Source organism: Budorcas taxicolor, chromosome 5 (genome assembly GCF_023091745.1).
Source record: "Budorcas taxicolor isolate Tak-1 chromosome 5, Takin1.1, whole genome shotgun sequence".
Lineage (NCBI taxonomy): Eukaryota > Metazoa > Chordata > Mammalia > Artiodactyla > Bovidae > Budorcas > Budorcas taxicolor.
The window spans coordinates 153,135,008-153,151,185 of NC_068914.1; the positions used below are offsets into that span (position 1 = coordinate 153,135,008).

The window sequence follows — 16,178 nt, forward strand, 5'->3', positions numbered from 1 at the left end:
CCATCAGAATGTTGTGTTTTCAAGCCAGGAGACTTCGGAGTAATTGACAATATTCAAATAAGAAAGTTGAGCTTTTGAACTAACCTGGCCCTTCCTGGTTTCTCTTCCTCATCTGTGCCACCAAGATAAGCCCCGGAGAAAGTATCCCATACCGATAGAGTCTCAAGACTCCCCCTCCCCGTTCCCAATCATCTGGATTAATCCAACCCTTGGTGTGTGTATGAGGTGGGGGGGAACCCATTAATTTCCCTGTCCTCAGAGACTCCCAAGTCCAGTAGGAGCCTTTCCCCACATATACACACCTCCCAATTGCGACCAGTTTCCCCCCTCTTCCCCCATCTAAACCCTCCAACCCTTCCCCGTCTACAGCTGGTGTCTGCAAACAGCTCCTGGACTTTACTACCCAGATGCCTTCATCACTTTGACTAGCTATAAACCCCCACCACCAGGGTATTGTTTAAGCTAAGAGTGTCGGCTTTTTTGCTTGCAGAATAAAAGCGGGTTGTTGCGGGAGGCGGCTCAGAGAGGGAGCATTATAGAATCTCAACCTAGGACCCCTGCCAAGAGGGACCCTGCATGTGAATATAGGACGTCTATGGCAGATGAGGGGTCCCAGGAACGCTGAACTGAGCCTCTGACCACTAAAGGCCCTCTGAGCCTCCGAGGCTCCCCACAGACGGTGGTGCCCCTTGTTTTCTTTATCTGTACCTGCCAAGCAGCAAGGGAAAAGATACATACATTTTAACAAAGACATCGCATCTTCCCAGCAAAATGGAGGTGGTCCCGGCCGGGGCTCCCTGAACAACTCACACTTTCTGAAGATCACTCAGGACTCAAACAATATGACCCTCTCCTCGACCTCCCCGCCAGAGCCCCGTTTTCCCAAACTCCCAAAGCTCTCAGGGCTTCTCCTCATCCCAGGGGTCCCCAAGACAGTCTTTGGTTTAGAGCTTTCTGAGCAGCGCCTTCATTGTGGACCTCCCCGCTCATTGTCTTCAGGGAGCTCTGGGAGGGGGACTAGACCCCCAGGCTGGGTCCTAGGAGTGGGGGCAGCAAGCTCTGTCTCTGACATCCCAAAGCTCCTAGGCTGAGGAAGGACTATATATGAATTACCAGTTAGGATACATGGAGGATGGGGGGGGGGGGGGCGCTTTGAAGAGAGAAGGAGACCTGGGAGACCCCTCTTCATTCCCTCAGGGACCCATGCAGCATTCGGGGTTCGACCTCAGGAGAGATCCTTGATGCAGATGTCGGGGGCGCGCTGGGGAAGTGATCACAGACGAGGGGGAAGGGACAAAGTTTGAAAGTGCCCTTCCAACTCTTCCAGGGAAAGTTTACTTAGGGGTCCCATGGACTGAGAGATGGTAGAGGTGCGGGGGGCCCAGTGGCAGGATGACCCCCGAGAGGTGACCGGACCCCGGGGGAGCGACCCCTCCCCCCTGTCCCAGCTCGGCGCGGCTGGGAGTCGCCCGTCTCGGGGCCGCGTGTGTTAGTTGGGGCCGCTTTCGGGCTCCTCTGCTGGGCTGGGGGGTCCCGCCGCGGGCCGGGAGTGGGGTCTCCGGTAGCCCCAGGGGGGAGCTTTCCTACGGGGGTTTTCAAGCAGCGGGACTCCCAGGCCTCGCAGAGCCAGCCCCCCGCAAAGGGGAAATGTGCCGGCGCGCCAGCGGTCCTCAGCGCTGTTTGGGGCGCGTGGCGGGCGCGGGGGGCGGCGGCCGAGGCAGCTGGACGCCTGGCGGAGGAGCTCAGAGAGCCAGGCAGCGGCCCGGCACGGCGGCGGGGAGCAGGAAGGCCCGGGCTAGGGGGAAAGGTCGGATTTGCTCGGCGGAAGAAACACAGATGGCGGCGGCGCGGCGCCATTCTGGGCCGGGAGCAGGCAGCCAGCAGCCCTGTCCTCACCGCGGTCCGCCCGCCGCCGCTAAATACCCGGATGCGCCGCCCGAGCGCCAGACGCGGAGCTGGGAAAAGGGAGGCCGAAAGAGGAGGAGGCGGAGGCAGAGCCGGGCGCCGAGACCGACCGACAGACCGGCGGGGCTGGGCCACGCAGACACGGCCCAGTGAGTCCTCCCCGCGACCCGAGCCGGGCCCCCGAGAGCCGGCCTCTGAACTGGCCTGGGAGCCAGAGGCTCTAGAGCAGATCCCGAATCAGGTTTTCCTTGGCTTCCGACGAGGGCTGGCCCTTTGGAAGGTCCCTTCTTCAACAGCAGGACCAGGCAGGCCACCATGACCGAGAACTCCACGTCCACCCCTGCGGCCAAGCCCAAGCGGGCCAAGGCCTCCAAGAAGTCCACAGACCACCCCAAGTATTCAGACATGATCGTGGCTGCCATCCAAGCAGAGAAGAACCGCGCTGGTTCCTCGCGCCAGTCCATCCAGAAGTACATCAAGAGCCACTACAAGGTGGGTGAGAACGCGGACTCCCAGATCAAGTTGTCCATCAAGCGCTTGGTCACTACTGGAGTCCTCAAGCAGACCAAAGGGGTGGGTGCCTCGGGGTCTTTCCGCCTGGCCAAGAGCGACGAGCCCAAAAGGTCCGTGGCCTTCAAGAAGACGAAGAAAGAAGTCAAGAAGGTGGCCACGCCAAAGAAGGCAGCCAAGCCCAAGAAGGCTGCCTCCAAAACCCCAAGCAAGAAGCCCAAAGCCACCCCAGTCAAGAAGGCCAAGAAGAAGCCCGCTGCCACGCCCAAGAAAACCAAAAAACCTAAGACTGTCAAAGCCAAGCCAGTCAAGGCATCCAAGCCTAAGAAGACCAAACCAGTGAAGCCCAAAGCCAAGTCCAGTGCCAAGAGGACCGGCAAGAAGAAGTGACAATGAGGCTTTTCTTGTGGACACTCCTGCCTATTTTCTGTAAATACTTTCTCTCCTTCTCTCTTGGTCTCATCTGCCATCCTTTGCCCCTTTCCCTTCTGACTTTGTAAAGAGACAGAATTTGTATTCCTCAGAAATTAGGGAGTAATTCATTTTTCCTTAACCAACCATGCAAGGACAGCAACAACAAATATCTCTGTAATGATGAGAATGTACTTATATTTTGTTTTATTTGTTACTAATCTGCTTGTGGGTTTGGGAATTTGGGTGGGTTTGTGTGTTTTCTTTAGTTGGGTGGTTGGTTCACTCTGAAGGTAAAAGTCGCCGGGCGGGGCGGGGCGGGGCGGGGCCGGGGGTGGGGCGGGTTGGGGGGAGGAATGGGCAAGGTAGTTTGTTGGGGTTAGGTGACAGGGAGCCCAGGAACTGTAAGATTTGTAGGAGTTTCTCAGAGACCATCAAGCTTTAAGTTGAGCACTCCTTGTGAGAGTTTCAGAACCTTGGTGGGGAGGAGAGAGGGATGGCAGCAGCTGGACGGCAAAGGAGGTAGATGGGGGTGGGGGGAAGCCCTCTCTTGGCTGTATGCCACCTTCCCGTGGTGAGAGTGGGACGTCCAAACCCAGTTTCCTTCTCACTTCTGTTAGTCTGTCCCTGTAGCCTCTCTATTGTCCTAGGGAATGGGAGGGAGGGTTAAAGTGACAGCTGGTCTTAGAAACTGTAGCTTCTTTCAGTCAGCTAGAAACTAGCCACTGTGGGGGTTTCTGTGGATTCAGAAAGTCTCCTGTTAAATGGGAGTGGAAACTTTAGGGGAAGGGTGAGGAGTCAGTCAGCCAAGTGCCTCAGTGTGCCCCTGTTAAAACTTAAGTTTTTCCACACAATTGTATTGTTTCCTAGGAGGACCTTTTTCCTTTCCCCCCTGATTTTTGGTTCTTGTATAAGAGGTGGCTTTGCTTGGCAGTCCAGTGGGGCTTCAGCCCTACCACCCACCACTTAAAAACCTCCAGACCTCTACTTTTTTTATATGTAGTAGTAGACGGGGGGAGGAGGGGAGGGCGGGGAGTGGAGTGGACAGTAAGACATACTGCAGTCGACTTTGAATTGCTAAGTAGTTTTACAGAGCTAGGTCTGGGGTGTGTGTGTGTGTGTGTGTGTGTGTGTGTGTGTGTGTGTGCACATATCTAGGGGTAGTACTTAACGTGTGTGTGTGTGTACATATCTAGGGTTAGTACTTAACGTTTCATACCCGGGAGCTGGGAGAAAAAAACCCTGTACAGTCTTTCCTTTTTTTTTTTAAAATAGGCGCGCTTGCGGTCTCCCCACCCCCCTCGCCCCTTTTTATTTCAAAATAAGTGTTATTTGTGCCTGGAAGAATTTGCTGTCTTTGTAATTTTCAAACTTTAAAATAAAATTAAGAAAAAATCTGATTGGTGTGTTTTTCCATACTTCTAAAAACTGAAGGAGAATGCGGAGCAATATGGTGGGCGAAACCTGGGGGCTTTTGCACCTAAGCACTGGGGAGAGTTCCAAGAGCAAGACAGAACCCAGGAAACCTTAGGGCCGGAGCATATGGAACGTGCCTCAGCCTGCTTCTAGGCGCCCGCGTCCAGAGGGCGTCCCTACCTTCCGGGAGATGTGTGTGTAGGCACAGCATGGGAATGGGGTGGGGGTCTGGTGGGTCTGGCCCTGATGTGCTTTCCAATCCCCGTCGCCTCCTCTCCCCCAACACGGACAGCTCCAGTCTCAACTTACAAGTCATTCCACTTTCGTCCTCTGCTGATCCCGCCAGGTCCCGCCCTCCTATTCCTAGGTCCGCCTCCCCTGCCCTAGAACAGAGCCCTTCTCGCTCCGATTGGCTGCCGGGGCCCAGCCCCCGCACGTGATCACGCCGCGGCCTCTGTGCGCAGGGACCTGAGCGGGCAGTCTAGCTTCGGCGAGGTGGGCAAAATGTGGGCTGGCCGCGTCCTACATGCTGCGCTGTCCCGGGCCCCCCGCGGCAGCCGGGCGCAGTCAGCGCTGGCTCAGCTGCGTGGCATTCTGGAGGAGGAGCTGGAAAGCATCCGCGGAGCTGGCACCTGGAAGAGCGAGCGAGTCATCACGTCCTGTCAGGGGCCGCACATCCACGTGGACGGCGCCCCGGGAGGTAACAACCCCCTCCTGGGAATCGCCAGACCTGGCCGGGTGTTCGGGGTGTCCTGAGGGTTTCGCTGAAGTGGAGGTCCTGGAGGCAGTGAGCGGGCCGGAGCACAGGCACACGTAGCCGCTGCAGGACCGCTTCCCATCTGTCAGGCCGACTTGCCTTTTCCCACAGTTAATTCTAACCTGATTAGATCCGTTCCTCCAGAAAGAAGGTTATTTGCCCTTTGAGCACCATTTTTATTTAGAGGCCAGGGCTCGATCCGAGATCCAGCCTGTGAGAACGTAAGGAAGAAAGAGAGACAGCCAGTTGGCTCCCACCATACGGATTCAAGAAAGCGTGATGGGGAGGCAGCAGCAAGAAATACCGCATAGGAGCTGCTGCTTTGTTCAGATTTCTGCTAATTGCTGCGCCTGCACTCCTGCAAATCTCAAAACATGGGCATGACTGGTCCCATTTACAAACGAAGAGACGCTGATGCTCATAGATTTGAAGTGTCTTGCCTATAAACCCCCAGCTAGCTGCAGGAAGAGCTAGGCTTTTAGTGTAGTTCTTCTGGTATATTGAAGCTGGAAGGTCATGTAACTGTCCATACAGACCGACTTTCTGGCCAAAATCACTGTTTGAGCAAGGGGCTTGAGGGCTGCCCCACAAGTCATACTGTAAACTGGCCCACCAGGCCGCCCTGGTTTCTGTCTTATCTGTGGTCACTGCTCATCTTGTCTGTGCCAGGACCCAGGGGGGTGCTGGTTACCAACAGGCCTCCAAACTTGTCTTCTGCCCAGGAAATAGGCCTGGAATATTTGGTGCTGTTGTGCTTATTTGTAAAACAGAGGTCTCTATCCTCCTCCAGGGAACCTTGGAGCAGATCCAACAGTGGGAAATTAGGAGACCCAGGTTCCCATCCTGTTTTGCCTCTCCCAAACTGAGTAAACCTTGCCCTCTTGGAGCCTTAGTTTCCTCCCTGGGTCAGCTGTGTCCACCTTGGGCTTTAAAATGCAAGGGTCAAGGTCTCAGAGAGGCCACCCTGCTGGGCATACAGTTCTGACCAGGCAGCAAAGTCAACTGTGTGGAGTTTGGAGACCATAGCAGGGCTCTGTGATGCTCTCTTCTTTTACCCAGAAAGAGCCAAGGGCCAGATTAGGGGTTACTGGTTGTCTTCAGAGGTAGGAGAAGCCAGAGAGGAAGGGCTGTGGGTGAATGTGATCCAAACCTTCTCATTCTCCAAAGTGCTGCTCTGGGAGTCCATTTCTGCCCCTCCCTCTCCTATAGCTGTTGAATTTGGTGCCTTCTAGGGGCTCCCCGCTCCCCAACCTGGCCTCTGCCCCGGAACAGATCGTACTGTGTGGTTGTTGCCTCTTCAAGGGCGATTCCAGGTTCATTTCCTCTCTTGAGTCCCCAGGGTCTGGCACCTTTACAGGCCCTGATTGTCCTGAGCTCCTGTGTCCATCCCCTGTACTCCATCTCAGGAATTATTAACTTCTGTGCCAACAACTACCTGGGCCTGAGCAGCCACCCGGAGGTCATCCAGGCAGGTCTGCAGAACCTAAAGGAGTTTGGAGCCGGCCTTAGCTCTGTCCGTTTCATCTGTGGCACCCAGGTACACCGAGGGTATGGCCCAGGCTGGGGCGGGGGAGGACGGGGTGGTCCCCAGTGTTGGGCACTGACCTCAGATGTCTGCTTCTGCAGTCAGAAGGGCTGGTTTAGGCAATTCAGCTCATCCCAGAACTCTGGGCCCATGCTTAGCCTAAGGGCTGTTCACTGGAAAAACTGGGTTCAAGCTTCTGTTTTGCTGTGAAGCCTTGGGCAAGAAATTTAACCTCTCAGAGCATCCATTTCCCCACCCACAGAACAGAGCTTCTTACCTGTTCCTCTTCAAGAAAGGAAGAATAGAAGGCAGGGATTGAGATAAAGGTTTCTGGAGCTATTCTGCCTGAGTTTGGTTTCTAGTACCACCATATATTGGTTCTGTTACCATGGGCAAGTGTCTTAACTGGTCTGAGCATCAGTGCCTTCATTGGTAAAGTGGAAATAATAATTAATAAGATTATCCCAAATTAAAGAGTTAATAGTGGGTTGGCAAAAAAGTGTGTTCAAGTTTTTCCATAACTTCTTATTGGAAAACCCTGAATGAACTTTCTGGCCAACCCAATACATGTAAAAATGCTTAGAACAAGGCCTGGCACACAGCAGTGCTCAATAAATGTTGCTTAATAATTTTCTTTTGTAAATGTTACAAAATGAACCCTTTATACATGAAACTTACAGTGCTGACTATGTATCATGTGCTATTTTAAGAACATTGCAAATTACTCCTTAATGCAGATAATAATCCCAAGTTCTAAGTGCTATTCTTGCCCCTGTTCTCGAGATGAGGACACTGAGGCCCCGAGAAGTTAATTGTCTTGCCCAGAGCACACAGCCTGTTGTGGTGGAACTTGAACCCATATGGCCTCGCTCAAGAGTCAGTGCTTCTGAGTCCTTGTGATTATCATTACTGTTCTCTCAGAAAGATGAAGGGAAATGAACGGAACTTTTGACTTCCAACCAGGGCAAGTTAGGCTGGACAGCTTCCAAATCTAACAATTGGAGGCCCAAATGAACCTAGCGTACTTACGTAATCCTCCTTTTTGCCATTAAACAACAGAAAAAGGCACTTAGGGATTTCTGTCATGATCCAGTGCTTAAGACTCTGCTTCCACTGCAGGGGGCGCAGATTTGATCTTTGATCCCTGGTCAGGGAACTAGGATCCTGCATGCTGTGTGGTGTGGCAAAAAAATAAATAAATAAAAGGAAAATAAAGAAAAAATAGAAAAAAAGTGTACTCAGTTTGATAGAGAAAATATCTTCCTCTGCCATTAGCATCATAATTCTACCATCAGACCCCCACTGTAAAATGAAAACCCAACGAGGAAGAGGGGCACCCAGTGGACCCCTAATGCTTCAGATTCCTGTGTTAGCTCCGGGTGAACCCTTGTGCCCAGAACAGAGGGGTGCAAAAAGAAGGGGGAGGATCTGTTTGTGGCCCTCTAAGCCTCTGTCTCCAGGACTTGTCCCATGTGGCCCCAAAGGCATTAATATGTATTTCGTTCCTTTACTTCAGAGCATCCACAAAGATCTAGAAGCAAAGATAGCCCGCTTCCACCAAAGGGAGGATGCCATCCTCTATCCCAGCTGTTTTGATGCCAACGCTGGCCTCTTTGAGGTATGTGACGCCATGGGTGGGAGTTGGTGAGGCCTGCCAGGCTGAGCAGGGCTTGGGAGTGTGCAGTCCAGAGAACTTGGCAGGATGCCAGGGCCATGTAGAGAGGCTCCAGTGCCCATTTCTTTGGAGGTCAAGGTTGGGCTAGCAGGTCTCCAGGAGGAATCCTGGGGCTTACTAGGAGGCCAGCTTCCAGGGTGTTTGGGAGGTAACCTACATCAGCTGGAAGGCTGAGGGTGTTAGGGGCCGGGCATTCACCAAACATGTTCTCACCTGCTTTTGCTAGAGCAGGGCCCCTGATTTAGCCCAGTCCTGGAACACCTGGGGATCAAGAGAGGCAGAGGGCTCCTTGCCTCCCTGCCCAGAAGAATTCCCTGGTTGGCAGTGAAATATTGATTCAGGGGGAGTCATGAGGGAAGGAGAACCCCATGGTGGTTGGGTGATGGCCCTGCTTCTGATTGCCTTCCACCAGGCCCTGCTGACCTCCGAGGACGCAGTCCTGTCAGATGAGCTGAACCATGCCTCCATCATTGATGGCATCCGTCTGTGCAAGGCCCACAAATACCGCTACCGCCACCTGGATATGGCTGATCTGGAGGCCAAGCTGCAGGAGGCCCAGGTGCGGCAGGGCCTCATACTTCCAGGGCCAAGGACTGGTCTTATCCTCAGCCTCCCCCGCAAACTGCTCCCTACCCTGGTGAAGGGAAAGAGGCTTGCAGAAGCCGTCTCCTCATTCACAGGCAAATAGTCTGAAAGTTCGAAACAGCCAAGATCTGAACCCAGATCCTCAGACCCAACATGACTTAGCAACTAAACAACATCAACAATCTCAGACCCAAAACTTTATCCCATGGCACAAAGCTGTTTTGAATTCCAGAAAGCACCTTATGTGTGGCAGGCTCCTGCCCAGCATCAGAGTGGGATAAGCTTATGGACAGAACTGACCCCACCCCACCCAGCCCTCTGGAGAGGAGACTGGGAGCATTCTTACTGCCCAGTGGCTAAGCATGTCTCCAGACTGCCCTGGAAGAGATGGGGAAGGCCCAGAGAGGCCCAGAGGAGGGAGAGGATGTGCCAGCCTCAGCACGAGGGTACGTGTGTGCTCCCCTCTGTTCTGGGCACTAGGCAGAGTGAGCCTTCAGAGCGCCAAGCAGCACAGAAAGGAAGTGACTTGGTCCAAATCGTGATACCAGCCACTGCCTTCCATATCTTGCCTGCAGAAGCATCGGCTGCGCCTGGTGGCCACTGATGGGGCCTTTTCCATGGATGGTGACATCGCACCCCTGCAGAAGATCTGCCACCTTGCCTCTCAATATGGTGCCTTGGTCTTTGTGGATGAAAGCCACGCCACTGGCTTCCTGGGGCCCACAGGACGGTGGGAGCACATGGCCCCTGAGGCCTTGGGTTGGACTCGTCAGGGTGGGTGGGAAACCACCAGGCCAGCCCCCACGCCCAACCCATGAGCCGGGGTGCTCAGGTGGCAGCTTCCCTTGCAGGGGCACAGATGAGCTGCTGGGCGTGATGGACCAAGTCACCATCATCAACTCCACACTGGGGAAGGCCCTGGGCGGAGCATCAGGTGTCTGCAGGCTTGGGTCCCTGGGCTCCCTTTATCTGCATGCACAGCCCTGGAGGGGTCTTGGGGGAGGTGGGAAGGGGAGACCTGGGGCTGCAGGGAAGAAGACAGCATGGACGGTCCTCTCAGGAGGGCCATGGGGTAAGCTCTGGCTCCTTTTCTCACCCTTGTTCACAGGGGGCTACACGACCGGGCCTGGGGCCCTGGTGTCCCTGCTACGGCAGCGTGCCCGGCCCTACCTCTTCTCCAACAGCCTGCCACCTGCTGCTGTTGGCTGTGCCTCCAAAGCCCTGGACCTGCTCATGGAGAGCAACGCCATCGTCCAGTCTATGGCAGCCAAGACCCTGCGGTGCGGTCCTGGGCAGGGTGGGGCCCGCTGGGGCTAGGGAGCTGGTGAGGGCCTGCCCTGTGTGGCTGCACAGGCCCGTAACTCCCTGCCTTTGCGTCCTGCCTCTGCCCACCTCCGTGTCCCCAGTGGGTTGCACTGGGACTTGGCTCTCTTAACCAGGGGCTACCTGCTTGCCCCTGCCCTCTTCTCTCTATCTGTCTTTTCCTTCCATTTCTTGGTGCATTTCATGTATTTTTATTTTTTTATTTTTTGGCCCTACTGCCTGTGGGATCTTAGTTCCCCAACCAAGGATCGAACCCACGCCCCCTGCATTGGAAGTATGGAGTATTAATCACTGGACTCCCAGGGAAGTCTCCCCGGTGCATTTCTTTGCAAATGATCCTGCATTCCCCCTTCTTGTACAGTCCTGTCTTTCTTCCTTCCTAATTGGTCTTCCTGTTCCTCTGCCTCTTACCCCATCTGCCATCTCTGTCTTTGTTGGTTCCTCCTGCAGACTTGGCCACAAGCCTTGGGTCACATCCATGTCCATCAGGAGTGGGTGTGATTGCTCCACAGTCCCCCAACTCCCAGTGACACCCAGCTCATGCCCACAGATTCCGCAGTCAGATGGAGGCTGCTGGCTTCACCATCTCAGGAGCCAATCACCCCATCTGCCCTGTGATGCTGGGTGACGCTCGGCTGGCCTTAAACATAGCGGATGACATGCTTAAGAGAGGTAAGGAGGCGGGGCTTGAGATGTGGCTGTGGGTCCTAAAAGAAAAGGAGGGAACCCTTAGACTGTGAATATCCCCTCTTCCCCCAGCCCTACTACCCTTCTTAGATCAGATGTCTGTCGAAGCTTGAAAACCCTCGGCTGTGAGGCAGTCCCAGTTTTGAGAGACCTTTGGCAGCTCCCTTGCCCTCTGTAGCCCCCAGAAAAGTAGGAGCTATCTGTCATGCCCCCAGAACCTGCCTGGCTCTGGTGAGCCCCAGCTTGACCCTCTCTACCCTCACAGGCATCTTTGTCATTGGGTTCAGCTACCCTGTGGTCCCCAAGGGCAAGGCCCGGATTCGAGTCCAGATCTCAGCAGTGCACAGCGAGGAGGACATTGACCGCTGTGTGGAGGCCTTCGTGGAGGTGGGGCGACTGCACGGGGCACTGCCTTGAGTTCTGGGTAGTGACAAGCAGAGCCGAGGTCCCCCTCCCAACACAGTGAAAAGGAGGGCCTTTGATCAGCCCAGGCCAGAGGCTCTGAGCTCTGTCAGTCCTGGCGCCAGGCTGGGATGAGGCCTGTGCTTGTGGGTGTGAGGTTAAAGCAACAGTGTGGAAATCAGCTGTGACGTGTTAGTCTGCTTTATTCTCTCGGAGCAGCCCCAGTCCTGCAGCTGGTCAAAGGATCAGGCAGGAGATGGGGCTTTGAGGGCTTTGAGCTCTCAGAGTTAACCACCTCTCCCAAATTAAGAAGGGACCCAGGCAGGTGGGATGACAGAGGCCGGGGCCACCGTTTGGCTCAGTTGGATGCTTTCCTGATGTAGAGAGAAGCTGAGCACCAGCCCTACAGGCCCCTTCCCATGCCACCCGCCCCCCTATTCTGCAGCCTCCAGAGCCTAGCCCTGGTGAACCCCTCGTCCTCTGCTCCCCACCCCAAGGATGGCCTACAGCTGCCCAGATAAGAAGGTGCTGGACACCCAAGCCCATGTTTGGGAGAAGCAGAAGATTGTGCCCCAGAGGAAAGAATGTCTGTCACTATTGGAGAGGCCCCGAGAGTCTAGAACCCTATATTCTATCCCCACTTTATCCCTGCCTTTTGGTGGCTCAGACGGTAAAGCGTCTGTCTACAATGTGGGAGACCTGGGTTCGATACCTGGGTTGGGAAGATCCACTGGAGAAGGAAATGGCAATCCACTCCAGTACTATTGCCTGGAAAATCCCATGGACAGAGGAGCCTGGTAGGCTACAGTCCATGGGGTCGCAAAGAGTCAGACACGACTGAGCGACGTTCCGTTCCGTTCTTGTGGCCTTAGGCAGCCCCTTCCCCCATGTGTGCGTCGGTCTTCCCTGCTATACCAAGACTGGCTGTTACATTGGTATCTGGGGCCCTTCCATCTCCATATTCCCAGGGCTCACTGGCCTGGTCAGAGGAACCGCCAGGGGGCACAGTGAGCTCGGGTTCTGGCTGCTATTTTCCAGCCCCCTCTAGACTTCAGGCCTTGGACAGGATGTTTTTGCAGCCCCACAGCAAGACCCCATTCTCCCTTGCCCCCCGACAACAGCTCACTGCTCCCCTGCTGGAGGTGACAGTCCCTTCCCACAGTGGCAGCCCTTCTCTCTCCATAGCCCTCCCCACTCAGCCTTATGGGCTCCTGGTAGGGTAAAGGATGGGTCTGAGTCACCAGCCTCAGCATGGTGTGGCCTTGGGAGCTGATAGTCTGCTGGCGAGGGGGCAGGGAGGATGAAAAAGCCCTTTTTCATGAAAGGTGGGGACCACGGCTCTGGTGCCCCACACCCCCAGCCCTCCCTTCAGCCTGGATGTCTAGAGAGGGACAGCCTGGTGAGCTCTGGCCCCAGCCAGCAGGGTCTTAATGCTGGGATTCTGAGAATCCTAGCCTGTGATCCTAGGCAGCTTGAAGCTAGGGTTCCAGGAGTTTGGGGTATTGGAGGATACAGCCCCAGGGAAGGGGGCTGGTGTGGCCACGTCAGGGGCACACACATGGGGTAGGGCATCCAGCACCAGGTGTACTTCAGCAGCAAGTACCCACCGCCTGGTGCCCAGCCCCTGGCCAGGCCAGCAGCTTGATGTGTGTGGTCTGCTCAGGCTGGCAGGTCATGGCAGGTGGCCATGAGCAGCCACGGGATGACGGGTCACGGTCGGCGATGTCAAGACAAGACAGCCGTAGGTGAGGTCTACCCACCAGTGGCACAGAGTGCATGCTTCTTCCTCCTACAGTTTCCCGACACCACCAGCTGCTGACATTGTGTGCCTGGGGACAGCCCAGCACTGTGACACTGTGGGCCAGCTCGTCGCAGTAGGGCGCCAAGTTTTCAGCTAGCTCATGGCTCAGCATGTGACCTGTACTGGCGCAGGTCTTCTGCAACTATCCCGAGGGGTCAGAGGACGTGCCAGCAGGCACAGGGCACCTCTGGGCACATATGCTTGGGCTCAGCACATACTCTGGGTCATTGCCAGAGGCCAAGACAGGCTATGGGGCTGAGGGCCAGCTACAAAGTCGCAGTTCCATGTCTTGCAGGCCCCAGATCTCCAGGGACTGCTCTCAGGGCGCACCATCTGCCCTCTGCATTGGTTCAGGGCCACAGCCGCCAGAAGCAGCAGTTGGAACAAGGGGAGGTGTGGGTGCCCGGGGCCCGCTGGGGCTCAGGCGGTGGCGAGGTGCCTGTCCTGCCTGCCTCATAGGTGGTCCCCCTCTGGTTGCCACCATCTTCCTCTCCTCTGCTGTCATATCACAGCTCAGCACTGCTGCTCCTGGGAGCTCTTTGCCCTAAAACTGCTCCAACCCATCCAGAGCCCAGACTGGGCATAGCTGGCTTGGGGTTCCCAAAGGGAGGGAGGGCAGTGTGTCAGGGACTTTCAGGGGCCAGGCCTGCCACATTTGTGAGTCCAGGCTTCTGGGCATCTCACAGTGCATTCCTTCCATACAAGATGGTTGTGGACCCCCAGGTTCTCAAATCCCACCACTCTAAGTCTAGATCCTACAGTTCTGCTCTTCAGAGATCACAAGATTCTACAATTCTAACTCCTTAATGCAGTTTTGATAGTTCTGAATTCAGCTTTGCAGAATCTAGGGATGATCCCTAATATCTTCAATTCAATGAGTTTCTGCTTCTAAAAGTTCGGGGATATTTCACATCTGGGATGGGTGGCATCAGGCTTTAGAGGAGCCTGAGCACTGGTGAGCATCCCAGGGCCTTGGGAAGCCAGTTCTGAAGAGTCTCTTCCCAGCTCCTCAGACCTTGGTTGCAAGTCCTGGCTTCGTCAGCATCCTCTCAGACTGTTTTCTTTCCCGTTGCACAGACTTCTTGACATTCACCCCACCCTCCCAGCTTCTAGAAGGACCACACAACCCCTACCACCTCTCCTCCCCATTCACTGCAGACTGCCTTCTGCCCCCACTACACTTGTCTAGTACCAACAACCACCTTGTTAAATCCAATGCATCTTGTTCCACTGGCCTCTAACCCTCTGGAAGATGTGGCCATGTGGTCCTTCCAAGAGGAGGTCCAGACCAGAACCCTATGACCGAATCACCCGTCATTCACCAAGACTGGTAACCTGTTTGCCTGGAGGAGAGGCTCTTAATGGGTCTCTCATTAAATCACTCCCCTCTCTAGCCATTCTTTTAACCCCAGGCCATAATAAGCTAATTACAAAATAAATGAGCAGGTCACGTCTCTGCCCTAGAATCTTCTGTAGTTTCCCACTGTCCTAAGACTAAAAGTCAGACTCCAGACATGCACATAGACCCTCCAGGCTTCAGGCAGACTGAAGCCCTGGAATCAGCTTAGGGAACCTGATGGGTCTTGAAATTCTCAGGCCAGGAGGAATCCTAGTCTGCAGAAAAAAGAGACTTTTTAATCTGGTTTCCTAGCGCTGGACACTCCATTCAAGACTAGAAGTCCTGGGACTTCCTCGACCGTTCAGTGGTCAAGACTCTGCACTTCCAATGCAGATGGCTCTGGTTCGATCCCTGGTTGGGGAACTAAGATCCCACAGGCCATGTGGCAAAAAAAAAAAAAAAAAAAAAAGACTAGAAGTCCTTTCTGAACTTGGGTTGGAGCCCTTCTTGGAGCAGGGAGCAGAGAGGATGTGCAGTGGAGTGAGCAGGCAGGACCATAGGAGGTGAGAGGGCCAGGAATGGACTGGGCCTTGGGCACAGAGGGGTTAACCACAAAGCGAGAATCTCAGAGAGCGAGATCAATGGGTTACTCGCTGCAGAAAGGCAGAAGCAACGCAGAGAGGCGGAGGAGAGGAGAGCCAGGCAGAAGAGCATGCCACCCAGGGAAAATCAGGGGCTGAGGAGGCGGCGGCTACTTCTTTGGAGGGAGAGGAGAGGCCTTAAAGGAGAAGAGGGAGCAGTGGGAGGCAGAGCTGTACCTGCAGGTAGGCACCAAGAGGCAGCCACTGAGCCAGGAGGCAGCTTCAGCCTGGTCAGTTCACCCAGGGAGAGCAGGAGCCCAGTGCCCAGGGTTGAGGTCTGTGTCGCCCATCTGGGTTTGCCGGTGGGGAGGGGAGCGGGGCGGGGGGTGCTCCTGCATGCTGGGATGGGGGGGGGGGTCTCAAAGATACCACCTTTCTTTCCTCCTCCCTGCTTGGCCCCCTTACCGTTCATTCATCTAGCCACCCCAGAGGTCCAAGCATGCACAGAGACCCACAGGTAGCAGCCGATGTGGGCCACGGGGTGTGACGGGTCAGGTGATCATGGCTTACATAGATGTAACACACACACACGCACACATGCAGGTTGTCAGGGGCACCGCCTATAACAGCTCTCAGATGAGTGCTCCAGCCTGGGAGTCAGTACCAGGGTGGCAACGACCTCAGATCTACCACTCAGAGTGTGATATTAGCTTCCCAAGTCCCCTCTCTGAGCCTCAGTTTTCTCATCTGTGAAGGAGGCAGAGACCTATATGGCGCTCCCAGCTGTGCCATGTGGTGCTCTCACTAAGCTGGACTATCCAGTGACTCAGGGGTGTCACCCATGTTTGGTTGAATTTGACTAATATCCAAAAGTCTTCCCTGTATTTCAGATCCCCATTGAAAAGTGAGGAAAATACACCAGATCCTGGGGTTGGAACTGCCCCTCCCCGCACTCACTTTGCTTGTGTCTTTACCTGCATCATTGGTTGAAGGTGTCTATCAACTACCTAATCAGTCCTTCAGGCCTTGGGATGTTTCCTAGGAAACTGAGAAACCCATCTTAGACACCAATGAGATTGCCAGGAGCTTGCACAGTGGGTCTCAGGGATAACTTTTGTCTCTGCCCAGCACCCCTATCCCCCACAAGCTTCCACCCCAGCAGACTTGGCCAGGCCTATGGTGGGGGAACTAGACCCCTGAATTGAGTGACCAGAGCTGAGGACTCCAGCTTTTCTTCCTTAGGTGCCCGTCTGTTGGGAAG

At 54.9% G+C, this 16,178-nt stretch overlaps 2 protein-coding genes across 2 annotated transcripts; both read left to right on the forward strand.

Moving 5' to 3' along the window:
* The first annotated feature begins 1,949 nt into the window (after window positions 1-1,949).
* On the forward strand, window positions 1,950-3,096 carry LOC128047863 (histone H1.0). Its single transcript, XM_052640249.1, has one exon. The coding sequence runs from the start codon at window positions 2,221-2,223 to the stop codon at window positions 2,803-2,805; it is 585 nt and encodes a 194-aa protein (XP_052496209.1). The 5' UTR covers window positions 1,950-2,220; the 3' UTR covers window positions 2,806-3,096.
* A 1,603-nt stretch (window positions 3,097-4,699) lies between these two features.
* On the forward strand, window positions 4,700-11,371 carry GCAT (glycine C-acetyltransferase). The gene is made up of 9 exons (XM_052640456.1): window positions 4,700-4,942; window positions 6,406-6,536; window positions 8,041-8,142; window positions 8,612-8,758; window positions 9,360-9,514; window positions 9,636-9,718; window positions 9,893-10,064; window positions 10,658-10,779; window positions 11,060-11,371. The coding sequence occupies exons 1-9, from the start codon at window positions 4,747-4,749 to the stop codon at window positions 11,209-11,211; spliced, it is 1,260 nt and encodes a 419-aa protein (XP_052496416.1). The 5' UTR covers window positions 4,700-4,746; the 3' UTR covers window positions 11,212-11,371.
* The last annotated feature ends 4,807 nt before the right edge of the window (window positions 11,372-16,178 follow it).

What these genes read in the sequence shown, in the direction of transcription:
- LOC128047863 (XM_052640249.1), top strand. Translation starts at nt 2,221, where the DNA reads ATGACCGAGAACTCCACGTCCACCCCTGCGGCCAAGCCCAAGCGGGCC.
- GCAT (XM_052640456.1), top strand. Translation starts at nt 4,747, where the DNA reads ATGTGGGCTGGCCGCGTCCTACATGCTGCGCTGTCCCGGGCCCCCCGC. An exon ending in GTTTCATCTGTGGCACCCAG is followed by an intron (nt 6,537 to 8,040) that starts GTACACCGAGGG and finishes CCTTTACTTCAG; the next exon opens with AGCATCCACAAAGATCTAGA. An exon ending in CCAAGCTGCAGGAGGCCCAG is followed by an intron (nt 8,759 to 9,359) that starts GTGCGGCAGGGC and finishes TCTTGCCTGCAG; the next exon opens with AAGCATCGGCTGCGCCTGGT.